At 42.1% G+C, this 17,097-nt stretch overlaps 1 protein-coding gene across 4 annotated transcripts in view; it reads right to left on the bottom strand.

Annotated features, from left to right (window-relative positions):
* ERICH2 (glutamate rich 2) overlaps window positions 1-12,759 on the bottom strand; it is a 35,791-nt gene extending 23,032 nt beyond the window's left edge. The window contains exons 1-2 of one of the 4 annotated variants that reach the window (XM_040229315.1): window positions 12,432-12,756; window positions 846-876 (exon numbers count right to left, since the gene is read on the bottom strand). In XM_040229315.1, coding sequence (XP_040085249.1) covers window positions 846-876; window positions 12,432-12,629 — 229 coding nt within the window. In that variant the 5' untranslated portion in view covers window positions 12,630-12,756. Of the gene's footprint in view, window positions 1-845; window positions 877-12,431 lie in introns of all 4 variants that reach the window. The other 3 variants (XM_040229316.1, XM_040229318.1, XM_040229317.1) reach the window with 3 other exon arrangements.
* Window positions 12,760-17,097: the final 4,338 nt, after the last annotated feature.

Here is a 17,097-nt window from a genome sequence, read left to right as displayed (position 1 = left end):
ACATTCCTTCATTTGGTTCAATCATCACTTTTTCTGAAAGAGAAGAAAAAAAACTCAACCCAGTATTTTATCAATAGTGATGTTCTTAATAGAAATTCCTGACTGGCAAATACTTAGGCATTGTTTGAGTGACAGGCAGCATAATAAAGGATTTAATTGCTAACTCAACCACACTCAACCATTCCTATAGACTATCTTCTTAATATTTAGGACAAAAGGGTGATCAAATATATTCTTTTAAAGTAACAAATCATTTACCCTTTGGATCAAACACTAGCAATCTGCCATTCTGTCTATCTTTTGGTGCCTATGAGAGAAGCAGAAATAAAAACTAGCATTATCAATATTATTTTAGCTTGAGGTACTTGAATAATTTATTCACAGCCTTTATATGAACATTTTTATTATCTAGGCTAAAATATAGGGGGCTTCCTAATAGCTCAGTTGGTAAAGAATCCACCTGCAATGCAGGAGACCCCAGTTAGATTCCTGGGTGGGGAGGATCCATCCCCTGGAGAAGCCATAGGCTACCCACTCCAGTACTCTTGGGCTTCCCTTGTGGCTCAGCTGGTAAAGAATCTGCCTGCAATGTGGGAGACCTGGGTTTGATCCCTGGGCTGGGAAGATCTCCTGGAGAAGGGAAAGGCTACCCATTCCAGTATTCTGGCCTGGAGTATTCCATGGACGGTATAGTCCATGGGGTTGCAAAGAGTAAGACATGACTAAGTGACTTTCACTTTCAGGCTAAAATATAATTTTATACTAAAGTCAATTATTCCAAAACTATATAAATTGATGGTAAGAAAGAACTAAAGCATCCTAGAAATTAGTTTATATTCTGTTACCTTTACAGCATCTGTCCTGTCTAGATGATTCCTGCAAAAAACCAAAATATTTACTCTGTAAGTCTCTAAACATTTTTATAAACTTGGAATATAAATAAAACAGAATGCACAACTCAGTCTGTCAGCAGGGCAGTAAGCATGTATTTTGGTATTGTTTTTAGTAGCATTATTTTCATACTAAGTGAAAAACATTATTCCTCTGGATTATGAAATCTGATTTTAAAAAAGCATAAAGAAATTAAAGCTTCCTTATCCCATTTCACCTTGAAGTGAAGTGAAAGTTGCTCAGTCATGTCTGACTCTTTGGAACGCCATGGACTATACAATCCATGGAATTCTCCAGGCCAGATTACTGGAGTAGGTTCCTTTCTCCAGGGGATCTTCCCAATCCATGGATTGAACCCAGGTCTCCTGCATTGTAGGCAGATTCTTTACCAGCTGAGCCACAAGGGAAGCCCAAGAATACTGGAGTGGGTAGCCTATCCCTTCTCCAGTGGATCTTTCTGACCCAGGAATCAAACCGGGGTCTCCTGCATTGCAGGTGGATTCTTTACCAACTGAGCTATTAAGGAAGCCCTGGAGTTTATGTAAAAAAGAGCAATAGGGATAATTTTGCAAGTCAGAAAAGTGATGTACTAAATTAGTCTCTAATTATGTTACCTTTTTGGTTTTATGCAACTCGGACTCTAGATCTGGATCCAAATATTGTTATGATACAGCAAGTTAAGGGTATCACTTTCCTACCCAGTTGACCCCAGAAATCACAAATTCGGTGTGGCATGTGTTTACAACACTGCTTTCCTTTCCCACTTTAACAAAGAAGAACAACATGTAAACCAAACTACCTGCCACACTCTAGTTCATCTGTGTTATGAAAAACACCTTTATAGATGTATATTAGCCAGAACAAGAAGTTTTTCAATGATATTTCAAGATGCAGTATTTTTAGTAAAATATTTCAAAAAACACATTTAGAAATAAACCTTTGATTTTATCCAAAGATACAGTTTAAAATATAATTCTTACCTGATAAAAGTCCCCTTATGAGTTTATCAATACTTACAAGTTACAACGTTTTCTCTTGGAATGTTTTTATCTTTTTAAAATTAGCCTATGTAGACTGATTTTCCTATAACTTAGGTCTTTATATATCTGAATCAATTTCATTCTAATTGTAAAGAGAAAAATCAACTTTTAAGTTTTTTTTAATTCACTTGCCCTTTTCCCCCCAACAGCCCCTATATTCCAAGCCAGACTTTAAAAATTATTAGTAGTAATATCTAGGGATTTCTGGAACATAAAATTCAGGACCAAAACTGTAGACAATAAAAAGAGAAGCTCCATTATTTTGCATAAAGTTTTTCTCTTTTTAAATGTGTCTTCCTCACACTTATTTGCACTTGCAATAGTATACTTTTGCCTTAGGCACTGTTTTCTGGAGAACCTTGATCAAGCCAGACATTATATATATTATTAATCTGATTAGTCCTCTGAGAAGCTCACAGAAAAAGCCAAAGGATCTCAGCAAAGCAAGACATCTTTTTGGGAAAACAGTTGTAGAAGACCAAGCTCTAGGATGAATGAAAGATTCTACTCTTGATTCTCTACAGCAGTGGAGCTCTGAAGCAAAAACAATGCAATAATGAACCAAGAAAGATTTTAGCAAAAGAAATCTAAGGTGACCTCTCCTGACAGGTACCTACATGCCACAGATTCCCCCATCCTGTGGGTGCCCATGTGTCTGGGTCTTCCTATTGTATTTAGAGCTTTCCTTTCCCATGTTAAAAAGCAGAGACATTACTTTGTCAACAAAAGTCCATCTAGTCAAGGCTATGGTTTTTCCAGTGGTCATGTATGGATGTGAGAGTTGGACTATAAAGAAAGCTGAGCACAGAAGAATTGATGCTTTTGAACTGTGGTGTTGGAGAAGACTCTTGAGAGTCCCTTGGACTGGCAAGGAGATCCAACCAGTCCATTCTGAAGGAGATCAGTCTTGGGTGTTCATTGGAAGGACTGATGTTGAAGCTGAAACTCCAATACTTTGGCCACCTGATGCGAAGAGCTGACTCACTGGAAAAGACCCTGATGCAGGGAAAGATTGAGGGCAGGAGGAGAAGGAGACAACAGAGATGACTGGATGACATCATCGACTCAATGGACATGGATTTGGGTGGACTCTGGGAGTTGGTGACAGACAGGGAGGCCTGGCATGCCATGGTTCATGGGGTCGCAAAGAGTTGGACACGACTGAACTGAACTTTCGCTTCTAGCTCTAAGGTCTTTATGGATTGCTACTTGCATCCTTTACCTGGACGAAACATCAGTGCATATAATTCACTTTCCATTTTCACCTGGAAAAGAAAGACCTAGGATGTGCAGATCCCAGCCCTTGATGGAAACCCAGTCTCTGCTAGGTCTGGCTTTATCATTACCTAGGAAATGTTCACTTAATCTCCTTTTATAAAACTGAACAAATCTCTGGGAGGCAAATCTTACAAATCTTTGTAAGAAGTAATACTCAAGAGTTGGGGCTCTTTGGAAATAAACTCATACAACCTATGGTCAATTAATCTACAACAAATGAGGCAAGACTATATTATGCAGAAAAGACAGTCTCTTCAGCAGGTGGTGTTGGGAGAGCTCGACACACCTGCATGTAAATCAATGAAATGGACATTCCCTCATGCCAAACATGCAAATAAACTCAGACAGGTTTAAAGACCTAAGTTTAAGACGTGACACCAAAAAACTCCTAAAAGAGAACGCAGGCAAAACATTCTTGGACATAAACCACAGCAATATTTTCTAGGATCAGTCTCACAAGGCAAAACAAAAACAAAAACAAAAATAAACAAATGGGAACTAATCAAACCTAAAAGCTTTTGCACAGCAAGGGAAACCATCAGTTCAGTTCAGTTCAGTCGCTCAGTCGTGTCCAACTCTTTGCAACCCCATGAATCGCAGCACGCCAGGCCTCCCTGTCCATCACCAACTCCCGCAGTTCACTCAGACTCACGTCCATCGAGTCAGTGATGCCATCTAGCCATCTCATCCTCTGTCGTCCCCTTCTCCTCCCGCCCCCAATCCCTCCCAGCATCAGAGTCTTTTCCAGTGAGTCAACTCTTCGCATGAGGTGGCCAAAGTACTGGAGTTTCAGCTTTAGCATCATCCCTTCCAAAGAAATCCCAGGGCTGATCTCCTTCAGAATGGACTGGTTGGATCTCCTTGCAGTCCAAGCGACTCTCAAGAGTCTTCTCCACCACCACAGTTCAAAAGCATCAATTCTTCAGTGCTCAGCTTTCTTTATAGTCCAACTCTCACATCCATACATGACCACTGGAAAAACCATAGCCTTGACTAGACGGACCTTAGTCGGCAAAGTAATGTCTCTGCTTTTCAACATGCTATCTAGGTTGGTCATAACTTTCCTTCCAAGGAGTAAGTGTCTTTTAATTTCATGGCTGCAGTCACCACATGCAGTGATTTTGGAGCCCCCCAAAAATAAAGTCTGACACTGTTCCCACTGTTTCCCCATCTATTTCCCATGAAGTGATGGGACCAGATGCCATGATCTTTGTTTTCTGAATGTTGAGCTTTAAGCCCACTTTTTCACTCTCCTCTTTCACTTTCATCAAGAGGCTTTTTAGTTCCTCTTCACTTTCTGCCATAAGGGTGGTATCATCTGCATATCTGAGGTTATTGATATTTCTCCCGGCAATCTTGATTCCAGCTTGTGTTTCTTCCAGTCCAGCGTTTCTCATGATGTATTCTGCATATAAGTTAAATAAGCAGGGTGACAATATATAGCCTTGACGTACTCCTTTTCCTATTTGGAACCAGTCTGTTGTTCCATGTCCAGTTCTAACTGTTGCTTCCTGACCTGCATATAGGTTTCTCAAGAGGCAGGTCAGGTGGTCTGGTATTCCCATCTCTTTCAGAATTTTCCAGTTTGTGGTGATCCACACAGTCAAAGGCTTTGGCATAGTCAATAAAGCAGAACAGGAGAAAATGTTTGAAAACAATGTAACTGACAAGGGATTAATCTCCAAATATACAAACAGTGCATGCACCTCCATACCAAAAATCAAATAACCCAATCAAGAAATGCATGGAACATCTAAACAGACATTTCTCCAAAGAAGACACACAGATGGCCAAATACCACATGAAAAGATGCTCAACATCACTAATTATTAGAGAAATACAAATCAAAACTACAATGAGGATCACCTCACATGGGTCAGAATGGCTGTCATCAAAAAGTCTACAAACAATACATGCAGAGAGGGTGTGGAGAATAGGGAACCTTCCTACACTGCTGGTAGGAATGCAAATGGGCACAGCAACTATGGAGAACATTAAGGAGGTTCCTTAAAAAACTTAAAATAGAACTATCATATGACCCAGCAATTCCACTCCTAGGCGTATACCCAGAGAAAACCATAATTCCAAAAGATACATGCAGAGAAGGAAATGGCAACCCAGCCAGTATCCTTGCCTGGGAAATTCTGTGCACAGAGGAGCCTGGCAGGCTGCAGGCCACCAGGCTGCAAGGAACCGGACATGACTGAACAGGCACTACGACTCCTGTTCTGTCTCTGACAGCCTTCAGACGTGATCCCAGCACAACAGGCAGATGTCGCCCCTACTGACTGCTAAGCCTACCTGAAGCTCCAACTTCAGGAAGGAGCTGCTACCCAGGAGGACGCTGGGAGGCCCTTCAAGTTGCTAAACGGACTCTCCTGTGCACATCCTAGGGTCTTTGTTCATCTACAGAACAGTACAGAATCTGTGTGCAGGGGGCATTCCCTCAAACACTGGGGTGCCACTTAGATGCCGTGGGTAAAAAGGATTAAGGACGCCTGATACAAAATGGAGTCAGGAAGCTACACGGGGGGGGGGAAGGGGGGTTGGTTCTCATGCATCCCACTGGTCTCAATATTCACTATCAGCAGGAAGAAAGAAGATTCCACACACCTTAGCAATAGCAAACTGCCCACCACTTGGTGCCCACAAGAAACCACCACAACTCTGAATTCCCATTCTCCTCCAGTGAGCTTTGGTTCAAAACAACCCTCCCCAGCTTCCTCCCAGAACCTAATAAAAGCCAGCTTCCAAAAAAAATACATGTACCCCAATATTCACTGCAGTACTATAGTCAGGACATGGAAGCAACTTAAATGTCCAACAGGGGAATGGATAAAGAAGATGTGCTACATATATACAATGGAATATTAGTCATAAAAGAGAATAAAACCATGCCATTGGTAGCAACACGGATGGACCTAGAGATTGCCATTCCGAGTGAAGTAAGTCAGGCATGGAAAGACAAATATCATATAATACCACTTATAAGTGATATCCAGAAAAAAAAAAAAAGAGGGTACAGATGAGCTTATTTATAAAACAGAAGTAGAGTCACAAATGTAGCAAACAAACTTATGGTTACCAAGAGACAATGGAGGGGAGGGATACATTGGGAGATTGGGACTGAACTATATAACTACTATGTATACATAGATAACTAATAAGAATCTGCTATATAGCATATGGAATTCTCAATACTCTAACACCCCTTATGAGAAAAGAATCTAAACAAGAGTGGATACATATATGTACATAACTGATTCACTTTGCTGTACACTTGAAAGCAACACAACATTGTAAATAAACTATACTTCAATAAAAAATTGTTTTAAATGGGCAGAAGAGCTAAATAGGCATTTCTCCAAAGAAGACAGGCAGATGACCGATGGGCACATGAGAAGATGCTTAAAGTCACTAATTATTAGAGAAATACAAATCAAAACCACAGAGAGGTTCCACTTCATGGTCAGAATGGCTCTCATGAAAAAAATCTACAAATAATAAATGCTGGAGAGAGTGTGAAGAAAAAGGACCCCTCCTACAGTGTGGTGGGGATGTAAACTGGTGCAGGCACTATGGAAAACAGTACGGAGGGTCCTTAAAAAAACTAAAAATAGAGCTACCATATGATCCAGCAGTCCTACTCCTGGGTATATATCAAGAAGAAACTCTAATTTAAAAAGATACATGAACTCCAATGTTCACAGAAGCACTGTTTACAAAAGCCAAGACACGGAAGCAATCGAAATGTTTATCAACAGATGAATGAAGAAGATGTGCTACATATATACAATGGAATATATTACCACTCAGTCATAAAAAATGAAATAATGTCGTTTGCAGCAACATGGACGGACATAGAGATAATCATACTAAGTCAGGCAGACAAAGATACATCAGATGGTATCACTTACATGTGGACTCTAAAAACATGATAAAAGCGAACTTATTTACAAAACAGAAAGAGACTCACAGACACAGAAAACAAACATGGCTACCAAAGGAGAAAGCAGAGGGTAGGATAAATTAGAAGTTTGGGATTAGCAGATACAAACTTCTATACATAAACAATAAAGCCCTACTCTAGTATAGGGAACTATAGTCAGGATTTTATAATAAACCATAATGAAACAGAATATGAAAAAGTATACTGTATGTACGTGCATGTGTGTATATATATATCTGAGTCACTTTGCTGACACCAGAAACTAACACAACACTGTAAGTTAACTATACATCAAATTAAAAAAAAAGTTGGGCTCTTGAGTAAAGACACTGAGTTCATATTCCATTCTGCCACTTCCCATGTAAGCCTGGGTGAGTTAAAACTTCTGTAGGCCTCAGTTCCTCCATCTGTAAAGCAGGGGTCACAACGGTGCCAACTTCATTGGCTCACTATAAGCATTAAGTAGGATGATCTGGGTAAGGGGTTTAGTACAGTGGCCGGCACATAGGAGGGACATGGTAGAAACAACTTGATGTTTCATCCAAAGGAAAAACTGAGATGATGTCTTAAGGGGCTGATTAAGATTGCTTAGGGAAACAAAAAGCAGGCTTTGCTGTGATTGAGACAAGCAGGCTAGCTCTAAGGACTTTTAATTAATTAATCAATCACATAAGCCCTAAAGTAATGATACTTGCTTAGAAAGATCACTGACTCCAGGGAAAAAGCAGAGTAATTGAGAACACAGGTAAACTTAAAGCAGAGACTGATAATTTGTCAGAAAAAGGTATAGCCATCACATAAGTATGTATTTTTCAAATGTACTTAATGTCTCCTAGCTGTATGAGCCTGAACTCCCAGTTGCAAGTTCCAGAAACCATGCTCAAGGTAGCTTAGGCACAAACGGGGAAGACCTGTCTCATAGAATCCAAGTTGAATACATAAGCTGTGTGGAATCAGGACACAGTGGCTACAGCTGTGGTCACGAGAGTGTGGCGCTTAAAGTAGGGACTTTCCCTTGCTCATCTCTCCTCCTTTCACATGGGTCTCATTCTTCTCTCTCTCAATGTAGACAGATTTTCTACACATGATGCAAAACATAGCTCCCAGAAATTCTTAGGTTTTATCAGATACAGCCCTAGCTTTTAAGGAAAAATTGTCTGTCAACAACCAAAACCCCAGTCAACAACTCGGTTAATTCAGCTAGTTTTTTGGGCTACAAAGAATAGATAAATTTAAACTATTTAAGAAAAAAAAATCTCTAGTACTTAATGTACTCCATGTCACAGAAATTGGTCCTTGGTAAATATTTTAGTTTAGTTTAGTCGCTCAGTCATGTCCGACTCTTTGCGACCCCATGAATCACAGTACGCCAGGCCTCCCTGTTCATCATCATCTCCGGGAGTTCACTCAGATTCACGTCCATCGAGTCAGTGATGCCATCTTATTAAATGAATAGAATAAGAAGAAATGCCACAAGTGAAGCAAAAGTGAAAGTTGCCCAGTCATGTCCAACTCTTTGTGACCCCATGGAATATACATGGGGTCCGTGGAGTTCTCCAGGCCAAAATACTGGAGTGGGTACCTTTTCCCATCTCCAGGGGATCTTCCCATCCCAGAGGTCGAACCTAGATCTCCCGCCTTGTTGATGGATTCTTTACTAGCTGAGCCACAAGGGAACCCCAAGAATACTGGAGTGGGTATAGTCTATCCCTTCTCCAGGGGATCTTCCTGACCCAAGAATTGAACCAGGATTCCCTGCATTGCAGGTGGATTTTTTACCAACTGAGCTATCAGGGAAGCAACAATAGAGTAAAGGAAAAGAACATATTAAACTAGAGCTTTGCAATATGGTAGCCACTCACCATATGTGGCAACTGAGCACTTAAAACGCGATCAGTTAGATTTGAGAAATGCACCTCAGATTATAGAGACTTAGTACTGGACTTCTTTGGTGGTAAGTGGGTAAGAATCCATCAGCTAATGCAGGAGATACAGTTTTGATCCTTGGTCTGAGAAGAGTTCACACGCCACGAAGCAACTGAGCTCATGCGCCACAACTAGACTCCACGCTCTAGTGCCTGAGGGCTGCAACTACTGAAACCCTCGTGTGTACAGCCTACGCTCTGTGGCAAGAGATGCCGCCAGTGAGAAGCCCATGTACGGCAGGTAGAGAAAGCCTGTGGGCAGCCACGACGGTCCAGCACAGTGAAAAATAAATAATAAGAAAACCTTAAAAGAGTACCAAAAAAAGGTAAAACATCTCATATTTTTTTGTAATAAAAAATTGAAAGATATATTTATTCTTCATCCTACATGTGTAGTTATTTCATCCTTTTGTGTTATTTGTTTTTATAAATTATCTTTTATTTGAACAGGCAAAGGGAGGGTTATAGGTAGACAGCTACATGCTCAGGCCCTGAAATTGTGAGGAGAGACAGCTAATTAAGCACCATTCTCGAGGATGGATGGGTTTCCTTGTGCTTTGGGCTTCCCTTGTGGTTCAGCTGGTAAAGAATCTGCCTGCAATGTGGGAGGCCTGGGCTTGATTCCTGGGGTGGGAAGATCTTCTGGAGAAGGGAAAAGCTATACACTCCAGTATTCTAGCCTGGAGAATTCCATGGACTATACAGTCTTTTACTTCCATCCTAGAGGAGCTTAATGGGGAGAGCGGGCAGGAGAGGGTAATATTTCACTGCAAAGTCTCAAGTGTGTATAAAATGATTTCAGTGATCATCTTTCACTTACATTCATATTTAAAGGTGACTACCTATAAATTTTATATATTACCTTTACAGCATAATACAGCACAAGGAATTCAGACTCTGAAGTCAGATTGCCTATGTTCAAATCCCAGCAAATGGTGTGATCTTGAGCAAGTACCTTAATCCCTGTATGATTCACTCTCCTCAAGTGTAAAATGACAAAAATACTGAAAGGGACAGGGTGAGTAAATAGTTAATCCCACTAGGGGATTGTAAATAAAGAAGTATGGGAGACTCCTGTAAGTTAATGATCACTCAAGAAAGTAGGTTTGCTTAGCAACAAAACCACACAACAGAAGCACGAGACACGTCCCAAAACAATAAAACAACGGTGGAATGAGACCCACATTCTGCACAGTGAGCTCAGCAAGTGAATGAGTCCTAGGACACATTCTTCTGCATGCAGAGAAAACAAAAATATAAGGAAAAGATGACATAATAAAATGGTGATTATGAGATATGCCATATGTTAGTATAGGTGGTGCTAGAGGTAAAGAACCTGCCTGCCAATGCAGGAGATGTAAGTGACATGGGTTCAATCCCTGGGTTGGGAAGATCCTCTGGAGGAGGGTACGACAGCCCACTCCAGTATTCTTGCCTGGAGAATCTCATGGACAGAGGAACCTGGTAGGCTACGGTCCCTAGGGTCACACAGAGCCAGACACGACTGAAGTGACTTAGCACAGCACAGCACACCACTTTTTGCTCATTTCCACTGCACCATGACAATCCCAATCTGACCACATGGGGACAAAAAAACTCCCCTGCCAGATGTGGAGGAGGAACTGATGCTGGAAGCCTGATTTCTACTCAAGAATGAGGAAGAAGGTGGTCGTCTTTCCCTCTCCACTTTTCCTTTGACTATAAAACTGTAGACTACTTAGCTCTGGCTGTCGTGCCCTCTCCAACTTGTCACCCTCAGAAGCATCCTATTCTAATAAGTCACTTCTTATCTATTACTTTGTCTCTTGCTGCATTCTTTCTGTGTTGAGATATAAAGAACTGGAGTTCCTTGAAGCCTCCAAGATGCCACCCAGCAGTTTCAATATTACCTGCTTTACAGAGTACTTTGAGGATTAGTATAAGTAGCTCACAGTAAATAGCAGCACCTATCTGCTCCTATAATTCTAACCACTCCAACTATTCCTCCTCTTATTGTTATTACTACCTACAGCCTAGCAAAGACAGCCCGGAAGCTGAACTCTGACTTAAGAGTTCTAAGTGCACAACTGAGCCTGGACAGGGCAATGAAGGGGGAGAAAACGTTGCAGATTGAGCCCAAATAGTGGGGCTGAGTGAGTGAGTGAGTGAGTGAGTGAGTGAGTGTGGGGGTGTGGGGGTGGGGGTGGGGGGGGGTGGGTGGGTGGGTGGGTGGGTGGTTGGTGGAAGTTCTGGAATTCTGGAATGATGTAGCTGAGTCCCTACAATGGAATTCAGCTCTGGTAAACTCAACACTTAAAGAGCAGTGCTGTTGTTTTCCTGAGAGTTAAGACAAAACTTCAAAAAAAAAAAAAATTAACATGGAGGATTTGGGTTAACATTTGTATTTAGTTTTAGGAGAATGAAACAAATCAAAAGACACTTTAAGTGTCTTTCTCTATTTTCAAAAAGCAACTTTCAGGACTCTTGGGGGTAAAAACAGATTCGTCCATTTTACTTATGCCCTCTGGGAAGTCAGACTATTTATACTTACTCCAGGTGTTAATTTAAAACGCTACCGGGGCACAGTGTAGTTTGAACAGGAGCTCGATTTTGGAAGTTTCAAGTCAATTTGATTATCTCACAGAAGGCGGAAGACTGGATCTTAGAAGTGAAGTGAAGTGAAGTCACTCAGTCGTGTCCGACTCTTTGCGGCCCCATAGACTGGGGCCTACCAGGCTCCTCTGTCCATCAGATTTTCTAGGCAATAGTACTGGAGTGGATTGCCATTTCCTTCTCCAGGGGATCTTCCCAACCCAGGGCTCGAACCCGGGTCTCCCGCATTGTAGACAGACGCTTTACAGTCTGAGCCACCAGGGAAGTCCAGTGATCCGTTGTCCAAACCTATCATTTTGCAGAAGATGAAAATAAGGTCCGGGGAGGTTAAATGATTTGCTCAAATTCCAAAGAAATTTCTTCATGGCTAAGCAAGTAGTCTAGCGAGTAATGAAGTATTAACCACAAGCCAGCTGAGTCCCTGCTCCTCCTATTTATTGGCCATTAAACTGTCCTCCCCACACCTCCGCCTCGCCCCACAAAAGTTAGAAGAAAAAAAAGAGGGGCGGGTGTGAGGACCGAGGGAAGGAGCCCTGGGATGGAACGTGGATACTTTCATTGTTTTTTGGGGGATGAGCAGGGGAGGGAGATGGCATGTCCGAATCGGCAGCTCAGAGAGTGGTGGTGTAGATGCGCCTGTCAAAACCGCTTAGTTATCACACCCACAGGGACACAAATATCCCTTCCTCAGCGCCGAACTACAGCCAGAGGAAGAAGCCCAAGTACGAGGTGCACCTCCGGTCGCGCGGCCCCTACCTTCTCGCGCGCTGCCTGGGCTGTGGTGGGACGCCAGAGCCCGAACCTGGAGCGGTCAGAGAAGTTGGCGGGTTCAGGCGCCGGGCCTGAGGGAGTCCGAGGTAAGAAACGGGTCAGGTTGCTCGCAGGGATGGGGAGACGGCGACCGTGCTCGGTGTGGCGCCTCTTACCCGCCTGTGGCCCTCTCACGCGGGGCATCGGAAAGGTTGACAGAGAAAGCTAGCCCAGCTCCTGCTCCGCTCGGTGTTGGGAGCTGGGAGCAGTAGAAGTCGCGTCGCCATGGAGACGAGACGGCGCGCTAGCGCGTGCGCGGTTGGAACAGAGTAAGCTGAGCTGGGGCAAGGGGAAGGGGCGGGGCGAACCTTGGGCAGGGCTGACGGGGCGGGGCAGGGCTGAGGGAGTGTGAAGGGGGCCGAGCATGATCCATGAGTCTAGGAACTTGGGCAGCTCACGTGCCAGGGAGCCCCGGGGTCGGACTCCTACAGCTCAGAGAATTGAGTGCATACACTGTCCGACGCTTCCCTCATAGCTCAGTCGGTAAAGTATTTGTCTGCAATGCAGGAGACCCGGGTCAAATTAATGGGTCTGGAAGAGCCCCCGGAGAAGGAAATGGCAACCTACTCCAGTATTCTTCCCTGGAGAATCCCATTGACAGAGGAGCCTGGCAGGCTACAGAGCCGGACACGACTTAGCGACTAAACCACCACCAGTCGGACACATTCGTTTGAAAGTCCGCACGTGCACCAGTTACCGTGAGAAGGGCAGATTGGAGGGGGACTGGCATTTCCTTGTCCACAACTGATCATGATTTTGGCGAGGAGAGGGGAAAACGCTAGGTGGCCTTTGTGTTTTAAACCTGTGGAGTAAAAGATGAGTTGGGAGAGAGGGTTGTCCCTGGATGTGGATGAACAAATGTCCCCTGCAGGATTTCGTCCCCCAACCTAAGATCGCCCCGGGAAGATTAGGGGGTTTCCTCAAATGGCGGGGGGCGGTCTCTGGAACGCGTTTCCCAAGATCTGCTGCTGCTGCTAAGTCGCAGCATAGACCCCATAGACGGCAGCCCACCAGGCTCCCCCGTTCCTGGGATTCTCCAGGCAAGAACACTGGAGTGGGTTGCCATTTCTTTCTCCAATGTTCCCAAGATCAGATTCAAGTAATTAAAACCAGGGACCCTCTTCTCCCTCTAGGGGGCCAAGTCCTGGGATGTGAAATTGACATTGCCACTGGAAAGGTTTTACTGCTTAAATATTGCTTTGGTCACAGAAGCGGGTGGTAATTGCTATTAGAAAATTCTTATTGTCCCTCAAGCTTGGCTTCTAGGAAGGAATTTATTGTTTTTCTCCATTTGGGATGCAGGGAATCACCAGGATCTATTTGTTGCCAAGTCACGTGTTTTGAAGGAAGCCTGTTTGTTGGAATCAAATCTGGATTCTAATTTCACTAAGTAGCTATATGATATGAGGTCTAATCGCTATTTAACCTCTTAGGTGCTCTCAAGGAATATGTGCCTTGGTAGATGTCAGCTTCAAATGACAAAGTATATAAAGTTCTGACATGTAGACAGGCTTAAAATGGTAAATTTTGTAATTATATTTATATAAAGTGGAGCCAGGTGGACCATTTCAGGAACTGAGTGTATATAGAGATTCTGTTATTTTAAAATTTTCTTAATCATTTGTTCATATTCATTCTAAACCTCCTTGGAGCCCAGGATGGTAGGAAAGAGGTAAAGGAAAAAGTGGAAATGGAAGTTTCCATTGGAAGTTTTTTAAAGAGCTCAATTAAGTCATTGACAGATATACTCCTAGTTTAAAAGGACATAGCAAACCACTATCTCCTCTATTTTAGGAACACCCTTATGTCTTAAGTTTGGTTGAAGACTTTTTGTTCAGTAAAGGCAAAGGAAAATTCATTATACTTCTTGATCAATACCTTTTAAAACATTAGTTTTGATGAATTTTTCTTACTACAGATACATGGGTAATGTCTAACTGGCTATTCCCATCGTCCTGCTCCAAGGAAATGGAAGAAACCCCCAAATCTAACTGATTAAACTTACTCTTCCTACCCCTCTTCCCTGCAACAGAAGAGTCCATTTGTTGAAAACAGTGTTTTCAGTATATATTGTCCCTGAAAGAAGGGGCAAAAATGGTTTAATGATCTTGGAAATAAAAATATTTTCTCCACACCAAGGAGTAAACAGACAGGACTTCTACTTTGAGCCTCAGGGTCTTCAAGTACAAAGTGAGGATGATCAAAGTACTTACTCAGAACAGGACCCAAGAGAAAACAGGCCCCTGACACAGAGCATGGCACCTGAGAATTGATCAGTAACACTTAGCTATCACTGTTACTCCTCCTACACTATGTATATGAATAAAAATCTCTGCATCCAGAATAGCTATAAAAATTAAAGATTAGGTAAAGTGAGAGTCCCATGGACTGCAAGGAGATCCAACCAGTCCATCCTAAAGGAGATCAGTCCTGGGTGTTCTTTGGAAGGAATGCTGCTAAAGCTGAAACTCCAGTACTTTGGCCACCTCATGCGAAGAGTTGACTCATTGGAAAAGACTCTGATGCTGGGAGGGATTGGGGGCAGGAGGAGAAGGGGCCGACAGAGGATGAGATGGCTGGATGGCATCACTGACTCGATGGACGTGAGTCTGAGTGAACTCCAGGAGTTGGTGATGGACAGGGAGGCCTGGCGTGCTGCGATTCATGGGGTCGAAAAGAGTCGGACACGACTGAGCGACTGAACTGAACTGAACTGGGGCCCTAGAACTTTGAATACTTTGGAGCTTCAAAGTAGCCATTATGTAAGTATCCACTTATGATCAAGCATGGACATAAGTGGTATGAAAGTGAAAGTCGTTCAGTCATGTCCAACTCTTTGTGACCCCACAGACTGTAGCCTACCAGGCACAGTGGGTTGCCATTTCCTCCTCCAGGAAATAAAAGGAGGGTAAGCTTTATGGCAACCCACTCCAGTGTTCTTGTCTGGAAAATCCCAGGGACGGGGGAGCCTGGTGGGCTGCCGTCTATGGGGTCGCACAGAATCGAACAGGACTGAAGTGAATTAGCAGCCGCAGCAAGCTATAAAAGGGGCTTTCCTGATGGCTCAAGTGATAAGAAAAAAAAAATCTGCCTGCAATGCAGGAGACACAGGAGATGCGGCTGGATCCTTGGGTCCCTGGAGGAGGAAATGGCAACCCACTGCAATAGTCTTGCTTGGAGAATTCCATGGACAGAGAAGCCCATCCCATGGGGTTGCAAAGAGTTGAACATGACTCAGTGTGTGTGTACACTCGAGCTACAAAAAGACAGAAAGAAATGAATTAACTCACCTATCTAACTTTTGTACAGAATTTATTTTTGGCGTTAAAAGTGGAGCACAGTTTAGCTCTGATGGTGCATTCAGGCCACCGAATAAATTATAAAATTATGTATCTAGTGACGATTTATTCTAACAAAGTGAAGGGGGGAAAAGCCAAATACACTTATAGAAACATTGAATCTCCCAACAACTATCTTTTATTCAACTCCACAGTTTTTAATGATTAATTTTTGTATCACATGTCTAATTGTTAGCAGAGCATGATGAAAAATGTTTAACATTTAGTGTTTTTCTGATTATAAAAGTAATACATGCTCATGACAATTTGCAACATAAAGAGAAACACAAAGAAAAACCAACTTAGTCAATAATTTTACTTTTCCTTCTAGCCTTTTGTGTGCATGTAGATATTTACCTTATAAAACTTGTATTAGATAGTGTATACATTGTTAGCATCCCTCTTTGCTTAACACTCTCTCTAATGCCTGTTTCCCCAATCTTAATAAGTCTTCAAAGACATTTTTAGTGGTCATATATTATATAATATGTATAAGCCACAGTTTATTTGTAATTTACTCCTTTCAAGAATAATTATTGAGTATTTACTTTATATTAGACACTATGCTAGGCATAAGATTTAAGTGATGAACAGTGACTATAAAAATAAGGTTTTAGTGAACATCTTTGTAAACAGGTCTTTAACAGCATCTTTCATTCTTAGACTGAATTCCTAGGATTATGAAAACATAACTTCAAAAACCAATTTTCCAGCTTCAAAGGCAAACTTAAGGAATAAAATTCTGAACTGTAAAATATTAACTTTTTGGAAAATTACCAACAACAGAATTAATATTTATTTTGTGCAATGTGTGAACTTACCCAGAAGATGCTTTCTTGTTCGTGTCTGTGAAATATCAAGGGTATTTGAAGTGTATTGACTTTGGCTTTTCCCTCTAATTCTTTGCAGGATTTGCAGGTTTTCTCAACAGTGTGAGATTGTTTGAAGTATATGCAAATTGCCCTACTTCCTCCTCTCACAGTTAAAATGTTAACTGTTTTATTTCCAGCTTTCCTCTTGTAAACATAAGGCTTTTCCGCATTTCTTTCTTTTGCCTTCCGGTGTGAAACATTTTGTATCTTTACACTTTTTAACCTGAAGGCAGATTTCTTTTTCCTAACCCCAAGTTATCACATAAACATTCCTATAAGACACTAGAGATTTAACATATTTTATAGTTAATTTTGGCCAAGAAATATCATGTAAGTTAACCAATGTATTTAGGGAATTTCATAAGAGAGATTATTAAAGGTAATAATCACTCCCCCAAACAC

The sequence above is a fragment of the Oryx dammah genome, unplaced genomic scaffold (genome assembly GCF_014754425.2).
Source record: "Oryx dammah isolate SB20612 unplaced genomic scaffold, SCBI_Odam_1.1 HiC_scaffold_27, whole genome shotgun sequence".
Taxonomy (NCBI): Eukaryota; Metazoa; Chordata; class Mammalia; order Artiodactyla; family Bovidae; genus Oryx; species Oryx dammah.
The sequence above is the reverse complement of the archived record's forward strand: the minus strand, read 5'-3'. Positions and strand labels throughout refer to the sequence as shown.